The following is a 25,013-nucleotide window of genomic DNA, read 5'->3' as shown; positions in this document are numbered from 1 at the left end:
CATAGATGATAAATACATCTACAAAACTTTTCGCACACTCTCTTTAGCCTTGCCCTCTCTGGCACCTTCTAACATCGTTCAAACTACAGCCTTCCCCTCACCTAAGCCCTGTGACCCCACAGTTTGCCTTTTCTTTCAAATCAATCCTTTGTCCTATAACCCGCCCCAAATCAATAGGTCACATACATCCAATTAGACCTCAATTTCATACCCAATCCTGGCCATATACAAGCCTCCGCCCCATTTCACCGCTTACCTAGACCCGCCTCTATTGCACGGCCCTGATCCGGCTCCGCACCTCCACCTGTCAAGTCCAGTCCCGGTTGCCGGCTGTCCTCACTGCACATCGCGCCCGAGTCTAGACACCACAGCCAATCCCCGGCCACATCTCCGCGCACCTCCATCCCGCCCCCTTACTCTCCTGTGCCCCGCGCCTTTCACCGCCCCCTTCTCCACGCCCGCCCAGTTGCGTCCAGTCCGCTACCCCGGCCTATTCCTCAGCCAATCGGCGTTTGGAATTCCGACCCCACAGTCAATCCCGTCCAGGCTCCGCCCCCACGTCCGAGTCCCGCCCCATCAGGCTCTCCAGGCCTCGAAGGACTGGAACTCAGGGAGGCGAGGTGGTCGCGCTACGGGTGTGAGTGGGGCGCAATTTGGGCACTTGGTGGGGGTGATGGCAGTGGTCTCGGGTGCGGAGCCGCGCGGAGGGAGGCTGGGAGGGAGGGAGGCGTAGCTGGGGTGCGCTCGCCGGGCCGCGTGCCTGGCGGGCTGGGAGGAAGAGCCGGGGCTGGATTTCCTTCAGCATTCGGACTCGCCTTCCGGAGCGGAGGCGGGAGCGCGGGCCTGGGCCGCTGACCCCCGGGCCCTGGCGGACCACGGGGCTGGTAGCAGAGGGTCAGCGATGGAATTTCAGAGTTTGCTTGCTCCGGAGGAGGAATGGCCCTGAGGTGACTGGTCTTCTAGGGTGGGACCCCGGTCTTCGTCTCCTCCTTTTGCGCTTCATTTTTGCAATTTGGGCATTTTGTGGTGTGGGAAGCTGACACCGACTCCAGTTCATCCGTAATCAGTATTCTCAATTAAAAACAGGGAACAAAGCCTGCTCACTTGCCACATAAGTGACTCTTGGTGGAACCCATAGTTTTTAGATATAAGGGAAAAGAGGCCCAATCTGTTGCTTTTGGAGCCCCCCACCCAGTACGGACATTCTTCGGTCTTGCTGGCGCGCGGCTCCTCCGCTGCTACCTGAGGGCGCAGCCCGGCAGCTGGCTCCTTCCACACCGGGCTGCACACCCACCATTACAAAGTTTTAACTCACGTGGGGCTGAAACCAAACTCGTGACAACTTAAACCGGACAGCCAGATTCCTTCCCTCTGCAGAAATTTATGATTAATTACACGAATCCCATTTTCACAGAACAGCTTTTCAGCAATTTCAGGATCATGTCTCCTAACGTAAGTCTTGTGCCAGCTCAGTATGGCTGATTTTTTCCATTCTTGCTTCAGTGACATGGCTTTGAGGTTTATTCCCACTGTACTTCCCCCGCCAGTACCTTGTTCACCTCCTATATGCCCTCTGTTGTATCAGTAAGCCTTATAAACATTCTAGAAGTGGACCAACAGGTACAGCGTGAGGTGGAAATATACTTTCCTTGGGTCAGACTCTTAACCTGGGTTGTGCATTCATTAGCACTAGGCCTCTTTGCAGTCACCTCACATTAATCTTCCTTGAGCTTGCTGTTAACCTGAACATCTGTACTTTGTGAAATTCACTAAATCTTTTCCTACCTCTCCTCCACATATGCAAAGTGGTTATGAATTGATTATCTCGGTTTAAGTCCAGAGTTTCAAACTTTTTACAATTCATCTCGACTGCTTTACTCATCTTTTAGCTCTGGATTCTCCAACAATCCATCAGCCTTCTCAGCTTCAGGTCCCCCAAGCTGTGCCACACATATCTTCTGTATCTTCATTTTAAACAGCCTACACCAATGATAATAAATAGTTTAATTTTCTATTGATCATGTGTATATGACTATGGAGTTTATCTTATGTATAATATGCCATAATCAGGTTTACTAGATACCCTGATTCACAATTTCCTGATTTTCTTCACAGAACAGTTTTTAAGTACAAATGAAACAGTGAAAATATTGTTTAAAATGAAAAGCCATATACCTTTTGATTTTGTCCAACTTTTCAATGACATCCCAGTTTATTCATTTAGCTTCTCGGTGAATATGCATATGAAATGTTAATTGCTTTAGAAAAGTGTTGCTCAAAAAATGTTTATTTAAAGTACAGAAGAAAAAAAGCTTCAGGGGTTCTGAATCTGTATCTATCAGCCTGCTTAGATTTCTTTGGAGCCGATAATTCACTGGTGCCCTCACAGTTCCTTTTACAATGAAATTACCTAGTGAGAGAGTAATGAGTGAGAAGAAAAAAGATCTGGGCGTTGAGGAATTCTGTCATTTAAGTTTGGGAAAATGAGAGATTGTCATAGGTCAAAAGCCAAGGGAAAATGGTGTTTCTGGGAGGAGACAGGGCTTGATCAGCTGATCTAAAGCTGCAGAGAGCTCAAGGAAAGTGAGAATTGCAAAATGTCCAGTGAATTTAACAATATGAATGTCAAAATTGACTTGCGCAAGAGCTGCCTCTATGGAATGATGGGTACAAAAATCAGATTGCACTGGGTTGAGGAGTATAGATTGAGGAAAGGGGACAGTTAATAAAATGATATGTTTTCATTGGGTTGGCCAAAAAGTTCGGTTTTTTTCAGTAAGATGGCCCTAGTAGCACTTAGTTGTCTTTAACTTCATTCGAAACAATTTTATTAGATTGTATTGTGCCAGCTGTCAAACCAACGTGCATTTTTAAAAAACTTATCAAAATTGGTGAATTTTTGTATAGCCATTTTAATATTGACAATGGAAGAAAAAAGCAGTATTTTCGGCATATTATGCTGTATTATTTCAAGAAAGGTAAAAACGCAACCTAAGTGCAAAAACAGATTTCTGCAGTGAATGGAGAAGGTGCTGTGAGTGACTGAACGTGTCAGAAGTGTTTTGTGAAGTTTTGTGCTGGAGATTTCTCGCTGGACGATGCTTCATGGTCGGGTAGACCAGTTGAAATTGATAGTGATCAAATCGAGACATTGATTGACAACAATCAACGTTATACCACTTGGGAGATAGCCGACATACTCAAAATATCCAAATCAAGCATTGAAAATCATTTGCATCAGCTTGGTTATGTGAATCACTTTGATGTTTGGGTTCCACATAAGTGAAGCAAAGAAAACCTTCTTGACCGTACTTCCGCATGCAGTTCTCTACTTAAATGTAATGAAAATGTTACGTTTTTAAAACAAATTGGGACAGGCGATGAAAAGTGGATACTGTACAATAATGTGGAACGGAAGAGATCATGGGGCAAGGGAAATGAACCACCAGCAACCACATCAAAGGCCGGTCTTCACCTAAAGAAGGTGATGTTGTGTATATGGTGGGATTGGAAGGGAGTTCTCTATTATGAGGTCCTTCCAGTAAACCAAACGATTAATTCCAACAAGTACTGCTCCCAATTAGACCAACTGAAAGCAACAGTTGACAAGAAGCATCCAGAATTAGTCAACAGAAGACGCATGATCTTGCATCAGGATAATGCAAGACCACATGTTTCTTTGATGACCAGACAAAAACAGCTTGGCTGGGAAGTTCTGATTCATCTGACATATTTACCAGACATTGTACCTTTGGATTTCCATTTATTTCGGTCTTTACAAAATTCTCTTAATGGAAAAATTTTTAATTCCCTCGAAGACTGTAAAAGGCACCTGGAACAATTCTTTGCTCAAAAAGATAAAAAGTTTTGGGAAGATGGAATTATGAAGTTGCCTGAAAAATGGCAGAAGGTCGTGGAACAAAAGAGTGAATACGTTGTTCAGTGAAGTTCTTGGTGAAAATGAATAATGGGTCTTTTATTTTTACCTTAAACTTTTTGGCCAACCCAATAACTGAGGAGACTTGAGCAAGGAAAGCTGAATATGCCGAGGAGAGGGGTAATAATCAATGGAGCAAAGTCTCTGTGGAGGGGAGAGGAATGACATCTAAGTCATGGGAGGAGGGACTGTCCTTTTGTAGCAGGGTCACTTCCTTTATTATAGTAGGAAGAAAAAAGGAATATTTTTAGGTTTGGTTTTTTAGATGTGGGTAGGTTGAAAGAGTTCACATCTGATGGCTTCTGTTTTCTCTGTGATAGAGAGCAAGGTCATCTGCTTAGACTAAAGAGGGTTTTATGTTTAGAGGAGTGTGGGAAAAATTTAAATAATCATTTTGTACTATGGGAGAGAAATATTGCCTATTCTCTTATGGCTTTTGGGTGGGCCCAAGAATTAAACTGACATAATACAGATGAACAGGAGAAAAGCACGCATTTGATAAAAGTTCTGTGTGACACAGGAGCTTTCACAAGGAAATGAAGACCCAAAGAAGTAGCAAAACCAAGTGCTTTTATGCTAGATTGAACAAAGAGAGGCCATGTGGAAAAGTAACCAAAAAATATGGGGAGACTAAAGGAAGATAAGAATTATTTTAACAAGGTCTGTTTGTACAGAATTCTCTCAGCTTTAACTCCCTAAGGGTGTTTCTTTTTTCCCAGTATAGGGCAGGTATCTTTCACATGGGAATTTTATCTCCTGTGTTCAGGAAGAAAAGGGGAGATCAGATCACTCTTCTTGCCTCGGCTGTTTTTCCAGTGCCTTTAGCTCACAATAATCCTTAGGCCAAAGTGGCAATTTTTTGGAGGGGTATATTCTGCCATCCTCTACCTATAAAATGTAGTAGAAATGCTGGAGAGTGTTAGGGGTCAGTTTGAGATTAATGACCATAATTTGTGGTGAAACCAATCCTATCCTTTGTGATTTTTCTCCAGCAGTCCACAGCTTCATGGGCCATAGGAAAAACAGACACTGTAATTGAGTTCCTCCAGGGCCAGGGTTTTATAGATACCTATCTATAAAAGACAGACAAGGGGAGCTAGGGCGTTGTAAAGAGCATTATTGAAGCAGTGGAACTGGCGTCTAAATTGGAAAATAAAGGAAGGTGAGGGCTGATTGAGAAAAGGAGAGGCAGCCTCCTAGAGATCTTGATGATATTTAAGAATAGTAATCATTGGAATAAGTAAGCAAATTGGAAGGATAGGTAGTTTATGGTCAAAGATCAGAATACTTCAATTAATTGTTCTGGAATTAGACCAGATTGAGGTAATGGCAAGGTGCAGGGTGTGACTGTAGGAGAGAGTGCCTAGGGTGGGATGGAAGAGAAGAGTGATGGGCACAGGGATGTCAGTTGTTGGATGGGCCATCTCTGAAGACATGGGAATTACCTGGGATGATCACAGTACTTAGAGCTGAGAAGAAAGCTGTGTGCCTAATGACAAAATCTCTAATGAATGACAAGGAGTTATCAGCAGGCCAGAAGATAATATCGTTGAAGCAGATGATGGAAGTAGTAGTCTGGTAATGGTAAAATAGACGGTAAGAAAGAGATAAGTGAGGCATATACAAGCAAAAGCTGACACTGAGGCATATAGGAGTGGTATCTTCAGGGAGCAATAAGGTTTCAGTTCAAGCTAGGAGGTACAAGGAACACTCTGAAAATATAAAGATGTAATGGGATTTGCTGAGAATGGTGCAGCTGTTCTAAAAGACACAGTAGAAAGTTTGGAAAGTGGAAGAGAAATGAAGGGCTGGGTCAGTTGCCAGGCAATACATTGCATTATGGCGGTTATGTGCTGCAGAAAACAGGGAAGAAGAGGTGGGAATTAGGCTTTGGGATTTCCAGATGAAAACAGGTAGATTTAGTGTCAACTTCCAAAGGGGAATGGGTATTGAGGTGTGGTGGCCAGAGGGTGTGGCTCACCCAACCTGGGGGGAATCTCCCAAGACCTGCAGTCTGAGGTCACACACAACCAGCCACTGATGTACAGTACTTTCTGAGATTACCTTGAAACCAAGGATTCATTTGTTCATCTGTTTTGAAGTATGGGGAAACTAAGGTCCACCAAAGGTCAGGGAATTGTCCCAGGATAGAAACCTTTTTTTAATATCAAAAATAAGGGTTAGAATCCAGGTATCCTGACTCCTAGTCCTGTTTGCTCCCCTCCCAGCTCCCCAACCCCATTTATCTAAAGAAGGTAGAAGAGGTTTCTCTCACTTTTCTACTTGCAAGGAAGAATTTTACTTATACTTTCCTTAATAACAAATAAATTAGGTTGAATTTAAATAAATGGGCATTTATTTTCTGAAAAATATATTGTCCTAAATCAAATAACTCTATGCTACTGAATGAAGATTGTTCAACATAGTCACTGTTGTTTGGTAATACCTTTCCTCAGAACTAGCCCAACTGCCTAATCCAATTAATACTTTATTCCTGAACAGAACTATTAATGACCAAAGAATAGGCATTTCTTGATTTAAGAAAACCTGATCTTTGACTTGGAAGACGTAAAACATAAGAGGTAATTATTTACTTTACAAAAGAATCAATATTTCATAAAAGGACTCATCATAAATAGTTCACTTAAATCATTAATTTATAATGTGATTTTATGTATTCATTCAGTCATTTGACACATTTATTTATCACGTGCCTCCTATGTGCCAGAGAAGACAGTGGTGACCTAAACGCACCAGGTCCCCCTGTTCATGGCGCTTACATTAAATGGTCAAATGAATGAGTGAGTGGTCAGCCAAACAAACAGAAAGTGCTTTGCAGAGAATTAACCTAGGGTGATGTGATGTAGAATGGCTAAGAGGCTGTCATTTAAGCTGAATTTTATTGACAAGGTAAGGATTTTCTATTTCACTTTTTAAGAAACATCCAATATATTATTTTTCACATCTGTAGCCTTCACATTTTGGTAACTTAAAGAGATTCATAGCTATTGATAGTTTCAGTGGTCCCTTTGAATCCATAAAGTATGTCTTTTTTTCTAAAAGTTTGATTATTAGAGATGAAGGAAATGCCATCCACTGATAGAACATTGTCAGAGTAAAACCTTATGGGAAGTTCCTGCTTTCCTGAATGCTTTCACTTCTAAATGGCAGTATAATAAGAATTCCATTTTGCTTTGATCTCCCTACTTTGACCCATGATTGATAATGATTTCCTTACAAGTAGAGAAGTAATCTAGATTCATGCCTCTTAGCAAGCCATTTCAATAGATTCTAGCTACCTAGCTATCTTCTGGAATTGTTGAAGGCAGTACCACCTGAGAAAATAAGGGAAGATTCATTCATATATTCTTCATATTTATCAAGGACCTACTATAATCCTTTTCAAACAACTTTCTAAATAACCTGTTTCTAACAACTTTAATTTACTGTTACAAATTGCGTTTTTACTAGTGACTTCTCCAGATGATTCCGAAATTTAAGTAGTTCTTAGAATGAAATATTCTGGATTTTATGCCTACTAGGAATGGAAGTTTTACTTCTGTAGTTTAATGCTCTTGACTAAATTAGAACTTTGTTTTTTAAATTCACCATATCCTTACAGATCTCTACTTTAAAACAACACATGCATAAATTTGTATAAGGAGGATTCTATTAGAATGATTCTAGTGATGAGAGATTATATCATAGAAAGAAAACTTAGCTATCAATAAATTTTATTTCTATTTTATATAAGTTTATGGTCTATCACCTAGCTATAAATGTTTAATAGTGATATAAGTATATATTTACTCCCTTTAAAATTTTTTCTTTTGTCCTCTACTGTAGCATGTTTTTGTCCCGGGGGAGACTGTGCACCCTTGGCAGTAGACCTAAATTCCTGACGACAGTTTGTGCTTCAAAAATCCTTGGACTCTCTACTTCTGCTGTAAGTATTGCTTAATCACTTACAGAAATAATATTGCACATATTCTACAATGTCCAAAAAACATAATTTTTTAGATACTTTATAATTATTTTATTAGAATGGGTATTTCTGTTATATAAACTGAAATTATCTCTTGTCATCAACTAGACCTGACCTTCACTGGGCAGCTGCTTGCCTGTCTATGTATCAGGCATATTGCTGGGCATTTTATTTAATATCTCACTTTATTTTTTATTTTTTTAATTGAAGTATAGTTAATTTATAATATTATGTTAGTTTCAGGTGTACAGCATAGTGATTCAATTTTTTTGCAGATTATATTTCATTATAGGTTATTATAAGATATTGGGTATAATTCCTTGTGTTACACAGTAAATCTTTGTTGCTTATCTATTTTATGTATAGTAGTTTGTATCTGTTAATCACATACTCCTAATTCCCTCCCCCTGCACACTCATTGATATTCATAAGTTTGTTTTCTATGTCTGTAAGCCTGTTTCTGTTTTATATATACATTCATTTGTATTTTTAGATTCCACATATAAGTGCTGTCATATAGTATTTGTTTTTCTCTGTATGACTTACTTTACTAAGCGTAATATTCTCTAGGTCCATCCACATTGTTGCAAATGGCAATATTTCATTCTTTTTTATGGCTGAGTAATATTCCATTGTATATATACCGCATCTTCTTATGCCAGTCATCTGTTGATGCTTGGGTTCCTTCCATTGTAAATGGAATTTTCTCCCATTCTGTAGGTTGTCTTTTTGTTTCATTGATGGTTTCCTTTGCTGTGCAAAAACTTAAGTTTGATTAGGTCCCATTTGTTTATTTTTTCCTTTATTTCTTTTGCCTTGGGAGGCTAATTAAGAAAATATTGCTACAATTTATGTCAAAAACTGTTTCACATATGTTCTCTTCTAGGTGTTTTATGATGTTATATCTTACATTTAGGTCTTTAAGCTATTTTGAGTTTATTTTTGTATATGGTGTGAGGGAAAGTTCTAACCTTATTGTTTTACACGTGTCTGTCCAGTTCTCCCAGCACCACTTATTGAAGAGATTATCATCTTTTCTCCATGTATATTCTTGCCTACTTTGTCATAGATTAGTTGACCATAGGTGGGCGGGTTTATTCCTGGTCTCTCTAGTCTGTTCCATTAATGTGGGTGTTTGTTTTTGTGCCAATACCATGCTATTTTGATTACTGTAGCTTTGTAGTATTGTCTGAAGTCTGGGAGGGTTATGCCTACTGCTTTGTTCTTTTTCGTCAGGATTGCTTTGGCAATTCTGGATCTTTTATGGTTCCTATAAATTTTTTTTTAACATCTTCATTGGAGTATAATTGCTTTACAATGGTGTGTTAGTTTCTGCTGTATAACAAAGTGAATCAGCTATATGTATACATATATCCCCATATCCCCTCCCTCTTGTGTCTCCCTCCCACCCTCCCTATCCCTATAAATTTTAGGATTATTTATTCTAGTTCTGTGAAAAATTTCATGGGCAATTTCATAGGGATCACATTAAATTTGTAGGTTGTTTTGGGTAGTATGGCCATTTTAACAATATTAATTCTTCCAACTCAAGAGCACAGGATATCCTTTCATTTCATTGAATCATCTTCAATTTCCTGTATCAGTGTTTTATAGTTTTCAGTGTATAAATCTTTCACCTCCTTAGTTAAGTTTCTTCCTAAGTTTTTTGTTTTGTTTTGTTTTTATGTGATTTTAAATAGGATTTTTTTTTACTTTCACTTTCTGATATTTTATTACTTGGGAATAGAAAAGCAATTGATTTCTGTATATTAATCTTGTGTTCTGCAACTTTGCTGAATTAATTTATTGGTTCTAATGGGTTTTGTGTGAGACTTTATGGTTCTCTACATAGAGTATCATGTCATCTGCAAATAGTGACAGTTTGACCTCTTCCCTTCCAATTTGGATACGTTTTATTTCTTTTTCTTGTCTGATTGCTGTGTCTAGGACTTCCAATACTATGTTAAATAAAAGCAGCGAAAGACAAGGCATCCTTGTCTTGTTCCTGAATTTAGTGGGAAGGCTTTCAGCTTTTCACCATTGAATATTATGTTAGCTGTGGGTTTGTCATAAATGGTTTTTATTATGTTGAAATATGTTCCTTCTATACCCACTTTGACAAGACTTTTTACCATGAATGGTTGTTGAATTCTGTCAAATACTTTTTCTGCATCTATTGAGAATACTGTAGTTTTTGCGTTTCCTTTTGTTGATATGGTGTATCACATTGATTGATTTGTGTATGTTGAACCATTCATGTGACACTGGAATAAATCCAACTTGATCATGGTATATGATCCTCTTTAAGTATTGTTGGATTCAGTTTTCTAATCTTTTGTTGAGGATTTTTGCCTCTATATTCATCAAAGATATTGGCCTGTAATAATTTTCTTTTTTTGTAGTGTCTTTGTCTGATTTTGTATCAGGGTAATGGTGGCCTTGTAGAGTGAATTTGGGAGTTTTCCCTCTTCTTCAGTTTTTTGGAATACTTTGAGAAGAATAAGTTCTTTTTTTGTTTGTTTGGTAGAATTCCCCATTGAAGCCATTGAGTCCTGATCTTTTGTTTGTAAGGAATTTTTTTTTTTTTCTTTTTTGCAGTACGCAGGCCTCTCACTGTTGTGGCCTCTCCCATTGCAGAGCACAGGCTCCGGACGCGCAGGCTCAGCAGCCATGGCTCATGGGCCCAGCTGCTCCGCGGCATGCGGGATGTTCCCGGACCAGGGCATGAGCCTGCGTCCCCTGCATCGGCAGGCGGACTCTCAACCACTGTGCCACCAGGGAAGCCTGCGAGGAATTTTTTAAATTACAGATTCTATTTTGCTTCTAGTGATTGGTCTGTTTAAATTGTTTCTTCTTGACTCATTCTTGGCTAGCTGTATGTGTAGAAATTTGTCCATTTTTCCTAGGTTGTCCAATTTGTTGGCACATAATTGTTCACAGTATTCTCTTTTGATTTTTTTTTTTTAATCTCTGTGGTATTGCAATTTCCCCTCTTTCATTTTGTGTTTTGTTTTTCTGGGTCCTCTATCAGTTGATAGTCTCATGGGTGTTCCCTTGTAAATGATTCTTTGATTTTCCCTTGCTGCCGTTTGAATTCTCTCTTTTACTTTTGCTATTTTAATTATGTCTTACTGTAGGTCTGTTTGAGTTCCTCTTGCTGGGGACTCTCTGTGATTCCTATACCTGGATATCTGTTTCCTTCTTTAGGTTTGGGGATTTTTCAGCCATAATTTCTTTAAATACATTTTCAATCCCCCCTCTCTCTTCACCTTCTGGAATCCCTATTATACATAGATTGGCACACTTTATATTATCCCATTGATCTCATATGTTGCTTTCATTTTTTTTTACTTATTTGTTTTTCTGTCTGTTGTTCTGATTGGGTGATTTATTTTATCTTCCAGATTATTTCTTGTGTCATTAAGATGGCTATTCATTATTCCTAGAGTGCTTTTTATCTCGGAAATTCAATTACCTGTTTTCAGTTGGGTCTTTATAGTTTCTAGTTCCTTGTTGAAATAATCTGTGTTTAGATCAATTCTCTTTCTTAATCCAGTCAGCATTTTTATTAATAACTCTTTGAACTCAGTGTCTGGTAGACTGATTATATGTTTCATTATTTAGTTTTTTTAGGGGCTTTCTCTTGCTCTTTCAATTGGGAGAATTTCCTCTGCCTTTTCATTTGACTTAACTTTCTCTTTCTCTGTGAACTAGGGAGAAATGGTTATCTATTGTGGTCTTGTAGGGGTGCTTTCATGTTGGAGCATCCCTGTGCAGACTGTGCATATCCTTCAAAGACACAAACCAGTGTCTTTGGTGCGAAAGCTGGTTTTGATATGGATGCCAGCCAGCTTTTCCCTTAGGGTGTGCTGACTGCTATCACCTTGTTAGGGGTTGTGGTTGGTGTTGGAGGATCTAGAGCTTGTGCAGGGTATGAAGCAGGACTTCCTGTCTGCTCTGTGGCTGTCGCCACCCTGTCAGTGGTAGGGTCTGCTCTCCAGTTTTTGGAGCAGAAGCACTGAGGTTCTGGATTGATCAGGCTTCATTCCCCTTGAGTGTTTGGCTTGTGCACTCACAGAGGTCTGAGGCACCACCTGAGTAGGTGTCTGTGGCTCCATTCAGACACAACCTAAAGTCACATTCCTAACCCTGTTGTGGTTATCCCTGATCTAGTGCAAGGCTATGGTGTGGAGTAGGCAGGCCAAGCACTCACTAGGCTGGGGCTGGGGCCAGGACATTGTGGCTGTAGGAAATGAGGTGACTATGCTGCCGCCAGAGATCTGGGCTGCCTCTGTGGCAGTCTTCTCCCAGGACCTGTCTGCCCAAGATCCAGTGCCAAGTTCTGGCGTGGAGTGGGTGGAGCTGGTACACTCATGTGTCTGTGAAAGGGACCTCATCATGTTGGTCATGGTGGTTCCCAGGCACTGCAGGAGTAAGCGCTAACAATGGCCACCACTCCAGCTGGACCACAACCCAGGCCCCTAGGCCATCTCTGTGTCCCTAGATCGAGTCTTCTCCCAGGACGTGTCTGCCCCAGATCTAGCGCCAAGCTGTGATGTGGAGTGGGTGGGGCTGGGGTGTTCTTTCTGCTTGGATTAGGAAATGTAGCTAGCCAGCAGCCACCAGTGCAGAGCTCTCTCTGCCCTGTTTATTGGCAGGCCAGCCCCCATGTACTCTTCACAGGTAAAGTCTAGGCTTCTCCAGTTCTCTCTGTTCCAACAATTCTCCCAGCAGCCAGGGGGCTTGTCTCCTCCATGTAGGACCCTGGGACTAGGACACCCCGTCTGTGGCTCAACCCACTTGCTCCCCAGGGTGAGGGTTCTCTCAGTCCTTTCAGATCCCTCACTGTGGCGGAGCTCCCTACCCTAAGCCTTCTTTCCATTCTACCCAGTTAGTGGAAATCTTTCTTGCAGCTTTGGTTGTATAGGTGTTCTTCTGTCAGTTTCCAATTAGTCTTCCATGCGAATCGTTCCACATGTAGATGTATTTTTTTTTAAACATCTTACTATGCTATATTCAGTCTGTGCATTCTTTCCTTTTTTGTAAATTTATTTATTTATTTATTTTTATTTATCTGTTTTTTTGGCTGTGTTGGGTCTTTGTTGTTGCGCGTGGGCTTTCTCTAGCTGTGGTGAGCAGGGGCTACTCTATGTTGTGGTTCACAGGCTTCTCATTGCGGTGACTTCTCTTGTTGTGGAGCATGGGCTCTAGGCACACGGGCTTCAGTAGTTGTGGCATGTGGGCTCAGTAGTTGTGGCTCACGGGCTCTAGGGCTCAGGCTCAGTAGTCGTGGCATGCAGGCTTAGTTGCTCCGCGGGATGTGGGATCTTCCCGGACCAAGGCTCAAACCCGTGTCCCTGCATTGGCAGATGGATTCTTAACCACCGCGCCACCAGGGAAGCCCCCTGTAGATGTATTTTGGATGTGTTTGTTAGGGGAGGTGATCTCCACGTCCTCCTACTCTGCCATCTTGATCTAATCCCCTTATTATTCCACTTTATATTTATAAAATTCTTCAAGTTATGATTTGTTATAATCCTGTTTTACAAATGAAACAGTGGAGCCTTAAATAGGTTTAGTAACTTGCCCAAGGTCACACAGCTTATAAGTGGCATAACTAAAATACCATTCTCACCTGTGTCTAGCTCTGGTATTCTAAGTTTGGCTCTGTCTACTCAAGAAAGGATATTATATAGTGACTGTAAGTGCAGACCAGTTATAGGAGATATGGCAGATTGAGGACCAAGTTATGTAACGAATTAGAAAAGCAAACAAATCCACAATGTGGGTCATAACCACAGGATAGATTCCTGACTTGGTTTCTTCAACAAGTCAGCACAGGGCAAAAGTGGTGGTGGGTAGTGTTTCAGAGGGACTGCTCTGGGGTGGAAAGAGGCTTAACCACCAGTATGATATATGGACCTTGTTTAGGAACTTGACCCAATCAACAGAAATGTGAAGAGATATTTTTAAAGACACTCAGAGAAATATGACTGTAGATTGGGTATTAGATGATATCAAGGAATTATTGTTAGTGAGCTGTGATGATGACATTGAAATTATATAAGAGAATATCAATGTTTTTTAGAGATATGTGCCAAGTATATAGTGGCAAAATGACTTAAGGTCTAGGATTTGCTTTAAAATTACTCAGCAATCAAAAAAGAAAAGAAAGAAAGAAAAGGAAAAGCAGGAGAGATGAAGCAAATGAGGCAAAATCTTGATATTATTACTGAATCTGGGTAACATGTATAAGAGTGTTTTATATTTTGTTGAGTCTTTTAAGTCTACATCCCTACTTTGCATTTCCACTTTCATTTTTTTCATTACAGGAACATTCTGTTATTTTCCTGTGCCATCTAGTGGCAAAAGAATGTAATTTGTCTGCTTTTTTGAATGGACAGCCATACCTTAGAAAACATCTATTACCTGTGAGATAATTCTGTTAGTGTCTGCTTGCTTGAGCAGCATTTTGTCCAAAGGGAGAAAGAGAACATGATTTCACAATACCCTGGCAGCTCTTTTTTTTTTTTTTAAGTTTTTAAAATTTTAATAAATTTTTTTTTAAAGAGCATTATAGCTTCAGAGCAAAATTGAGCAGAACCTACAGAGTTCCCATGTATCCCCTGGCCCTCACATGCATAGCCTCTCTCATTATCAACATTCCTTACCTGAGTGGAGTACGTATTACAAACATTGAACCTACCTTGATACATCATTGTCACCCAGAGTCCCCCCAGAGGCTCTAGAGAGAATCCAGTTCAGCCTCTTCCAGCTTCTGATGGCTGCTGGTATTCTTTGGCTTATGGCCACATCACTCTAATCTTCATTGCCAGCATCTTCAAATCACTCTCTGCTCCATCTTCACATGGCCTTCTCTGTGTGTGTATAATCTCTCTCTGCCTCCCTCTTATATGGATACCTGTGATTAAATTTAGGGCCCACCTGGATAATCCAAAATTATCTCCTCATCTCAAGATCCTTAATTTAATCACATCTGCAAGGATATAAGGATATATATTGCCCTATAAGGTAATATTCACAGGTTTCAGGGATAAGATGCAGATGTTTTGGGGGAGGTCATTTCTGAGCCAACCACAGTGGGTATTATGGAGAAGATGATCTCAAACAGAGGGAAGAACTTGAATAAAAGCATCGGAAACAGAAACGCACTGAAGGTAATTAGAGAGTGGCAAGTGGTCCTACGCTGTTGAGTCACTGTATATGATGCAGCAGCACAGAGTGAGGGAAGGCTGAAATGAGATTAAGAGCCTTGAGTGCCAGGTTCGAATTTGAGTTACGTTTCATGGACTGAGGAGAGTCTTTGGAGATTTTAGGGCAAGCTAGTAGCATCCCCCAGTCTGTGTTTTAAGTGTTTAGCTCTGGAGCACTGCAAATGATGGATTAGAGGCAGAATGCCATTGAAATAATTCAACATGAGGATAATTAAAGAGGTAGGATTTCATTCATGTGTTCAAAAAATACTTTTGAACACATTACCTTTCATACACGATTTTAGATACTAGAGATACAGCAATGAGCAACACAAGTCTTGTTTTCTGAGGTTTTCATTTTAGTGAGAGACAGATCACTTACAAGTTAAAATAATTTTAGGTAGTTGTGAATGTTATAAGAAAATGAAATAGAGAAAACTGCTGAAACCATTGGTGGTACTAGTGGGACAGAGGGGGTGAGTAACGTTAGGGCATATAGTTTTGGCAGCCCTCTCTGAGGAGGTTCTATTTGAATAGAGAGCATATCGAATAGAAGGACATAAGGAACCAGCCACATGAAGACCTAAGAGAGGGCATTCTAGGCAGAGGACACAGCAATTGCAAAAGCTTTTATATCAGTCAGCTCTGCTGCTGTAACAAAAGCCACCAAATCTTACCTTCTTATAACAGTAACCTTCCCATTCTCACTCAGGTTTTATGTAGGCTATAAGTCAGCTGTGGCTTTGCTGCAGGTTGCAGCTGCACTCTATGTGTTTTTTTATTTTCTTATTTTATTATGTTTTTTTACGGTACGCGGGCCTCTCACTGTTGTGGCCTCTCCCGTTGCGGAGCACAGGCTCCGGACGCGCAGGCTCAGCAGCCATGGCTCACGGGCCCAGCCACTCCGCGGCGTGTGGGATCTTCCCGGACTGGGGCACGAACCTGTGTCCCCTGCATTGGCAGGTGGACTCTCAACCACTGTGCCACCAGGGAAGCCCTATGTGTTTTTTCTAAATTTCAGGATCTAAGGTAAAAATGTAACCCTACCTGAGACATGTTCTTTGCACAGCAGAGGAGAGAAGAACCAGAGGCTGAGCCAAACCATGCAACAGCTTTTAAAGTTTCTCCTGGACCTAGTATATGTCACATTCACTCACATTCCATTGACCAGAGCAAATCACATGTCCAATCTCAAAGTCACTCCTTCCAAAAAGGAGGGGTGAATAATTATACAGAGTAATATAATCCATGACAGATGGGGACAAACCTGGAGTGTTTAAGGCATAGAAAGGAGAAAGGCTCAATGAGAATAGAGAATTTTAGTCTGTTTTGCTCACTGATATATCCCAAGAAGAAAAGTACCTTGTATAAAATAAGTATTCGATAAATATTTGTTCCGTGGGTGAATGAAAGCCAGTGTGGTTCGAATATAAGGGAGATATGAGATTGCAATCAATGCATTGGTATATAGGAGGAAACTTAATTTCACCCCTGCCTTAGAATTTGGTTCTCCATTCACCTCTTCCCCGGCTCTCTGTTCCAGACATAGAAATTTACACTGCATACCTTCAGCTCTGCCATAGAAGTAGGGTGTCTGTACCCCTCTCCCTATCAGCCTTCCCTTTTAGATGGACTTTCATAGACTGCTGTGACCTGACACCCCCTCCCTTTCTCTAAGGACAGCAGTTCCTCCTATCTTTCTGGAAAATGCTCTTTTCCCCATTCCAAACATATATTTTGTTAGGCGCTGGTATATTTGTAAAGATACTACAAGGGGCACTGACAGGTTCTAGCTCAGGGAGCACATCTAGAGGGGCTGGAGATGGGGAGTCAGGTCTATACCGTTTTTTGATTGGGTAGTAAGTACCTTTGAAAAAAAAAAGCATCCAAAAAAATGGCATCCTTGGTTGACTACATCTCTATTTCTCTCATGATCTTGCTTCACACTGCTCTGATATCTTTTCATTATAGTCTTAACAGGCATATTAATATAGTACTTTTTAAATTGGAGAGGGGGGGAGGAGCCATTCAGAGCCCTTCCCTAGAATTTTTGAAATTGGCACCAGAGAAGGCAGCTCTCAGGCCCTCTGTGGTGGTGAAATCAGGAGGTATAACTGTGTTTTGTCTCATGTGGAGAAAAGCAGACAGAGATTGCATAGAAAAGTAGACGAAGCAGAGCCCTGATGAGGTTTAAGTTTCTGGTTTCAGTGTTACCCTTGATGCTGGCTGCACCTTTTACCTTCTCATGGTGACATGAGCTTTCTAATAAGTTCCTCTTTTTCCCTAAGCTGTTGAGATTGAGTTTCTGCCTGTGCAACTAAGATCTGATTCATATAGTTTTGGAGCTTCAAAGGCATCTATGCACTGGTCTGTTTCTCACTCTCCAAGCTAGGAAAGAGTATAACAAAGTTTCCTTTTAGTCAGTTTGGGGAACTATCAAATTTCTAGCAGACTCTCAAACTGGTAATGTGTCAATACATCATCTTTCCAAAGGGAAAGAGGCACAATGTTTCTTTTTGAAACTGATCTGTTTAAACATTCACTTTCCACATCAAACTAAAACTGAAGGAAACAAAGCAGGGACCACATAATATACAGAAGAAACATACTTACCTAAAATTGCCAAACACTTGAATAATAAATGCACAAACTAGGGGAATGAAGGAGTAAGGTGTGATTCATAACCTGAAATATTACCTACTAATAAAAAGTGAAAATTTTATGATGACTAAGAAAATTCATAAAATGTTTAAGATATTCCATCAAGAGAAAAGGCAAATTTTTTTTAAAAAATCACATGTGATTACAACTATAAATACCTAATTCATAGATCTAAAAGATAATATATGTTTAGGCTACCCCAGCAGCCCGGCACCACATTAAAGGCATGCCCATTACACGGGTGCTCCCTTTCTGCTCCAGCCTAGTCTTGAAGTACTTCAGTCCATCTGCTTCTCATGCCTGGTTATTGTCTTCTCCTCTCAAAAAATTAGCTTTGTAATTTCTGTTTCTGGCCTTTTCTTGCATTCTTTAAAAAAAAATTTTTTTTTGCGGTACGCGGGCCTCTCACTGTTGTGGCCTCTCCCGTTGCGGAGCACAGGCTCCGGACGCGCAGGCTCAGCGGCCATGGCTCACGGGCCCAGCCGCTCCGCGGCATGTGGGATCTTCCCGGACTGGGGCACGAACCCGTGTCCCCTGCATCAGCAGGCGGACTCTCAACCACTGTGCCACCATGAAAGCCCTCTTGCATTCTTTATCTTTTTTATACTTGACTCATACCCTGTGATTCACAGATATTGACAGCCTTAATTTCCCCAGCTGAAGCTCACCGTTTGGGTTTTTTCTACACTTGTCCTATCCCATCTAAATGCATCAGGTCAAACAGGTAGGGCCCTTAAATTATATACAACTGGGGTTTTTTCTACACTTGTCCTATCCCATCTAAATGCATCAGGTCAAACAGGTAGGGCCCTTAAATTATATACAACTGAAACTTGAGTATGTTTGAGTCTTAGGATAATGGGTAATATTTTTTTCTTCTTTCCAGACTTTCCTGTTCCAGTACCATTGCAGTTAACATTTTTTTAAGTTGAAATGTATTTGACATACAATATTATGTTAGTTTCAAGTATATTACATAATGATTTGATGTTTGTATACATTATGAAATGATCACAACAATAAGTCTAGTAACCATCTGTCCCCATACAAAGTTATTACAATATTATTGACCATATTCTTTATGATGTACATTACATCCTTATGATTTGTTTTTTACATAACTGGAGGTTTGTTCCTCTTAATCCCCATTCACCTATTTTATTCCCCCTCCCTTCTGGCAGCCACTCATTTGTTCTCTGTATCTGTGAATCTGTTTTCATTTTGTTTTGTTTGTTTGTTTTGTCTTTTGGAGTCCACATATAAGTGAGATCATATAGTATTTGTCTTTCTCTGTCTGACCTATTTCATTTAGCATACGGCCCTCTAGATCCATCCATGTTGTTTAAAATGGTAAGATTTTACTTTTTTATGGCTGAGTATATTCTATGTATGTATGTGTATGTGTGTGTATATATATATATATACACACACCATGTTTAATATACACACACACACACACACACACACACACACACCACATCTTCGTTATCCATTTGTCTATCCATGGGCATTTATCTTGGCTGTTTGTAAATAATGAGGCAGTGAACACTGGAGTGTATATATCTTTTCAAATTAGTGTCTTTGTTTTCTTCGGGTAAATACTCAGAGGTGAAATTACTGGATCATATGGTGGTTCTATTTTTAATTTTTTTAAAGAAACTCCATACTATTTTCCACAGTGGCTGCACCAATTTACAATCCCACCAATAGTGCACAAAGGTTCCTGATTATAGCTATTCTGACAGGTACAGTAAACATTTTAAAGACAATAACAATAAGCTTTTTCTTATCTCTGCCAAGAGTGGCACTTAATGGTGATTCTGTAGAACTGCATTTTTTCAGCTTCACATTAACAACAAAAGATGCTGCTTACTAGTACCCTAGCAGTTTTGCATTTATAACATAACAGTTCAGTATATGTATGCCAGGTATTAATCTACCTGGGAACAGAAGCCACCTCATGGAGTTAGCTGCCCAGAAATTACACAGGCCCTATAGATGTTCCATTGTACACTTGGGGCTCATGTTTAATTCCCCATAGGATTTTAGGTTTATTTTCTTTTCCTAATACTGGATCTACTCTGGACAATAATTCTTAGGCAGTGAGCATTTGCACCTACTGCTGAATCTTGATGTCTTTGGGCATTGTAGCATGTCTTATACATTTCACTGCTATCTTCGTTTCCTTGGGCTGCCTTAACAAAGTAGCACAAACTGAGTGGTTTCAACAACAAAAATGTATTACCACACAGTTTAGGAGGCTAGAAGTCCAGGATCAAGGTGTTGGCAGTATTGGTTCCTTCTGATGGCTGTGAGGAGGAATCTGTCCCATGCTTGTCTCCCAGCTTCTGGTGATCAGCTGACAAACTTTGGTGTTTCTTGACTTCTAGAAGCATCACCCTGATTTTGGCCTTCATCTTCATATGGCATTATCCCTGTATGCTAGTCTGTCTCCAAATTTCCCCTTTTTGCATGAACACCATTCACATTGGATTAGGGCCCACCCTAATGACCTCAACTTAACTAATTGCATCTGCAATGAACCTATTTCCAAATAACGTCACATTCTGAAGTACTGGATGTTAAGACTTCAACATAAGAATGGGCGGGGGGGGTGCTTCCCTGGTGGCGCTGTGGTTGAGGGTACGCCTGCCGATGCGGGGGACACGGTTTCCTGCCCCGGTCTGGGAAGATCCCACGTGCCGCGGAGCGGCTGGACCCGTGAGCTGTGGCCACTGAGCCTGTGCATCCGGAGCCTGTGCTCCGCAAAGGGAGAGGCCACAACAGTGAGAGGCCTGCGTACCGCAAAAAAAAAAAAAAAGAATGGGCGGGCGGTGGGGTGGGGGGGAAACAATTCAACCTATAATAACCACGTATCTCATTATAGGTGGTGGGGGGGAACAATTCAACCCATAATAACCACGTATCTCCTTATGGAAGGGGAAACAATTCAACCCATATTAACCACGTATCTCATTATAACTCCAGAATTCATTTCTGCCATGTTGGTGTCAGGCTTAGCCATGAAATTGCTTTGGCCAATAAAATGTGAGGAGAAGTGATGTGTCTGCATCTAAGCAGAAACTTCTTAAGAATTTTTTCCTTCTGCCATGAAACTAGCCATATTCCAGATAGAGGCTATTTCATCAGCCTGTGTCTCAAGAGTTAGAGTGACATGGAACAGAGCAACAGCTAACTTTCAGTGAATATGTAGCACGAGAAGGAAATAACCCCTTGTGATTTTAAGCAACCAAGACTTTGGGGTCATGTGTTACTGAAGCATTAACTTAAGGTAGCTGACACCATAAGTTCACTCCTAATGTGTGGGTTTTTTTCATTCATTCATCAGATATTTATTAAAAGCTTGCTATGTGCTAGGCATAGCACTGTGTGTTGGACACTCTGATGGTTAATTTTATCTGTCAACTTGCCTAGGCCACACTACCCAGATATTTGGTCAAACGCCAGTCTAGATTGTTTCTGTGAAGATATTTTTCAGGTGAGATTAACGTTTCAATCAGTAGACTTTAAGTAAAGCAAATTACCCTCCATAATGTGGGTGGCCTTGATTCAGTGAGCTAAAGGCTGTAAGAGAAAAAAAAGACTGAGGTTCCCCCAGGAAGAGGGAATTCTGCCTCCACACTGCCATCAGACTCGGGCTGCAACATGAGCTCTTCCTTGGGTCTCCAGCCTGCTGGAGCTCTGCAGATTTTGAACTTGCCAGCTCCCACAAATCTCATGAGCCAATTCCTAGAAATAAATCACTATATATATATATATATATATATATATATATATATATATATATATATATATATATATATATATATGCACATCCTATTGGTTCAGTTTCTCTGGAGAAATCCGATTAATACACAGTCAGTGAACAGTGAACAACCTAGAAATAGTCCTCATAGAGCCTATAGTCTAAGAAAGAATACAGACAAATAAACAGAAAAAAGACAATGTTATGTAGTAAATGCTGGGAATGCTTCATGTCAGAGGAACACATAGGAGGAGCATCTAACCATGACTTGGGGAATCAGAGAAGGCTCTCTGGAGGAAATGAAGTCTAACTTGAGAACTGAAGGTGGCAGGTGGAATAGGAGTTAGCCAAGTGAAGGGACGAGGTTGTGGAGAGCAGGGCTTAGATCGAATGCAGAACATGCATTCTTAACAGGGGCATTATTGCCCCCAAGAGGGATAAACTGGTGCTTGGCAGGTGAAATAAATCTTGGTTATTAAAATGTTTTGTGATCATCCAAAGCTCAACTCTATCCGACAAAATCTTATTCCTTAATATTTAATGAGGGAGCGGGGGAGACATGATTAGAAAAAATGTCTAAAAAGTCTCCATGGTTGGGGTAGGGGGTTCACGGTGGTGACAAAAAGAAAAGGCTGAGAAACATTGGTGTAGAAAGACCTTTTGGGTAAGGGAAGGATCACATACGGAGCTTGTGAGAGAAGACTATAGCATATTTAACAGGTCAGAATGGTTGAGGTATACAGTGGGAAGGAACAGAGGCACAGAGAGTCGTGGGAGAAGAGGCTCATCTAGATACAAATGTTAAAGAAAATTAAATCTGAAAAATGCATGTTGACCGCAGTTATCCAACTATTTTAGGTGAAATTGGACTTTGTGTCTAAATTATCTACTGTAGACTATGCTCACTTTTATATATGAATTTCTACTTTGTGTTTGTAGTCATAGATTAAATGAATCATTAACTTTAAACATGTTTTAGAGATGACAAAGAACAGTTAGAATACCTTTTCTATCTTTCTCAGAGTTTTAGTTTTATAATTGTAGTCTCTATAACAGCATCACATTCAGGTGGGCATTTAATCATTAGGCTGTTCTGGAAGGCACATTAACCTCTGGAGAATTTGCGTGTGATTTACTTCACTGGAGTTTCAAAGATTAAAAATATGAGAGTAAAAAGATATTTTTCTTGGTTCCATTATTGGGAATAGAATGAGAACAATGGTCTGTTTAATAACCATTATCATTATCTCCCTCCCAGATGGAATTAAAGTTACTTTAATATTCTATTAGGAAAATCTTGGCAAAAATGCTGCCAATCATTTTTTTTTTAAATTTCCAGCAGCTTGGCAACAATGAACTCAAAACCAATTCAGTGCTTTTGAGAAATAATATAAACTTAATTTTAGACTCTAAAGAACTAAAAAATTGCATGCTTTTCCATAATTTTAGCTTTTAATATTTTTATACCCCAGCCCTAACTTGCTTGATGTGAGTAGACCTGACCTAAATGTCTAATATACTTTTTTAAGAGACAGCATTCTAGTAATCAAAGGTCTTGTTAAGTAAAAGACAGTATGCGGAAACAGTACTGAATATGTGTTCTGAAGTCACACTACCTGGGTTCACATCCTGAGTTGAATCTGTTTGGGTTTAAATGCTACTAGCTTTCATGAATTGGGCAGATGTAAAGTTACATGATCTTATCCTCTGTGTACCTCACTTTCCTCATGTGTACATTATGGCTCATAATAGAACCACTGTGTAGAGTTGTTGTAAATATTAAATGAGTTAATTAAGACACTTAGAACAGTGCCTGGTACATACTTAGTACCCAATAATGTTACCTACTATTATTATTATTTAGAACTCCTTATTAAGTAGTTTTAAAACCATTTGTTTTGGTGCTTCCTTTATGCCATACAAGGAACTTAATTGTGAAACTGTTAGTACACCTGACCTAAAGTGATCTTCACAGCATGACTCGAGTATTTATTTATTTATTTATATGTTTTGTTGCACCGGGTCTTAGTTGCGGCTCACAGCCTCCTTAGTTGCAGCTCGCTGGCTCCTTAGTTGTGGCATGCGAACTCTTAGTTGCAGTATGCAGGATTTTTAGTTGCAGCATGCATGTGGGATCTAGTTCCCTGACCAGGGATCAAACCCGGGCCCCCTGCATTGGGAGTGCGGAGTCTTATCCACTGCACCACCAGGGAAGTCCCCTCAAGATATTTCTTTAAACTGACTTTTTTTAGTATCATTATTGTTCTCTTCAGTATATTTCAGGCCTTTAAATTGATTTATTTTTTAGGCTAGGGTGATATTTTTGTTCTTATGTGAGAAGATAAACATCTAAGGTTCATAAGGAAGAACACTCCTTAGAGCAGTAGGTGGGAGATGAATTCCTCTTCAGAACTTTGTATTGGCGTCTAGAATTTATCTCTACAGTACTGCTTTTTCCATGGTGCCAATAGGGAAAAGCAAGAGTTACCCATGATTTTCTGGCATTTTTGTTTTGATTAAAGAAATTTTAAAACCCTTTCAATATTTATATCTTTCAGAAAATGTCTTTGAAATTCAAAAATGCAAAACGAATTGAAGGCCTTGATAGCAACGTGTGGTGAGTACGTTAGAATAAACAATAATCATTGGGTGAAGTTTTTTTCCTCCACATGTTTATATCCTTATTTGGGAATTTTTAGCTTTATCTATAGTCTATAAATAAAACCACTTATTTTAATTCATCCATTCAGTGGAAATGGAAGGAAATAATGATTCATACACTGATTTATTCACTTAGCAAATGTGCCAGGTCCTGAGCTAGGCACTGGAAATGGACAGAGAAAATGACAGATTGGGTGGATGCCCTTGTGGAACTTACCTTCTAATCCATCAACTTTTCCTATTAGCGCTCCTTTCTAATGGTTGATAAGAGAACCTAGCAGCAGATGGTTGAGAAAAATATATATATGATTAAAATATGGGTATCATGGAACTGAGATTTGTAAGAAACATTAAGTTCATCAGTTCAGCCATAATTTTTCCAGGTAAAGTCATTTTGTAGATGGTAAAATTTTTGTCGTGAACTCATTAATTGTGTTTGATCTGTAAGACTAAACTAAGTCTTATTTTTCAGTTTTTAAAGACTATGAGGTATAAACAGCTAACTTTGTAATTTTAATACTTACTGATATTAGTATTTTTTATCTTAGGATTGAATTTACCAAGTTGGCTGCAGACCCCTCTGTTGTGAATCTTGGCCAAGGCCTTCCAGATATATCCCCTCCTGTATATGTAAAGGAAGAATTATCAAAGATTGCAGCAGTTGATAGTCTGAATCAGTACACACGGGGCTTTGTAAGTATATGAGGACTCTGTGGGGTGTGAGCTTGTGTTTTATATTGTATTGTGCGTGAATGTTCTTCTACCACTTCTCCGTAATTGGCTTTCTGG

General features: G+C 39.9%; 1 protein-coding gene across 4 annotated transcripts in view; it reads left to right on the top strand.

The window, feature by feature from the left end:
* Positions 1-561: 561 nt before the first annotated feature.
* KYAT3 (kynurenine aminotransferase 3) overlaps positions 562-25,013 on the top strand; it is a 62,055-nt gene continuing 37,603 nt past the window's right edge. Inside the window, exons 1-4 of one of the 4 annotated variants that reach the window (XM_082614617.1) lie at positions 562-615; positions 7,784-7,883; positions 24,122-24,180; positions 24,773-24,917. In XM_082614617.1, coding sequence (XP_082470743.1) covers positions 7,785-7,883; positions 24,122-24,180; positions 24,773-24,917 — 303 coding nt within the window. In that variant the 5' untranslated portion in view covers positions 562-615; position 7,784. Of the gene's footprint in view, positions 638-781; positions 1,453-6,439; positions 6,520-7,783; positions 7,884-24,121; positions 24,181-24,772; positions 24,918-25,013 lie in introns of those variants that run through there. The other 3 variants (XM_082614619.1, XM_082614620.1, XM_082614618.1) reach the window with 3 other exon arrangements.

The sequence above is a fragment of the Mesoplodon mirus genome, assembly GCF_964341445.2.
Source record: "Mesoplodon mirus genome assembly, chromosome: 3".
In the NCBI taxonomy this organism is placed as follows: domain Eukaryota; kingdom Metazoa; phylum Chordata; class Mammalia; order Artiodactyla; family Ziphiidae; genus Mesoplodon; species Mesoplodon mirus.
This window is presented reverse-complemented; position numbering and strand designations above follow the sequence as displayed.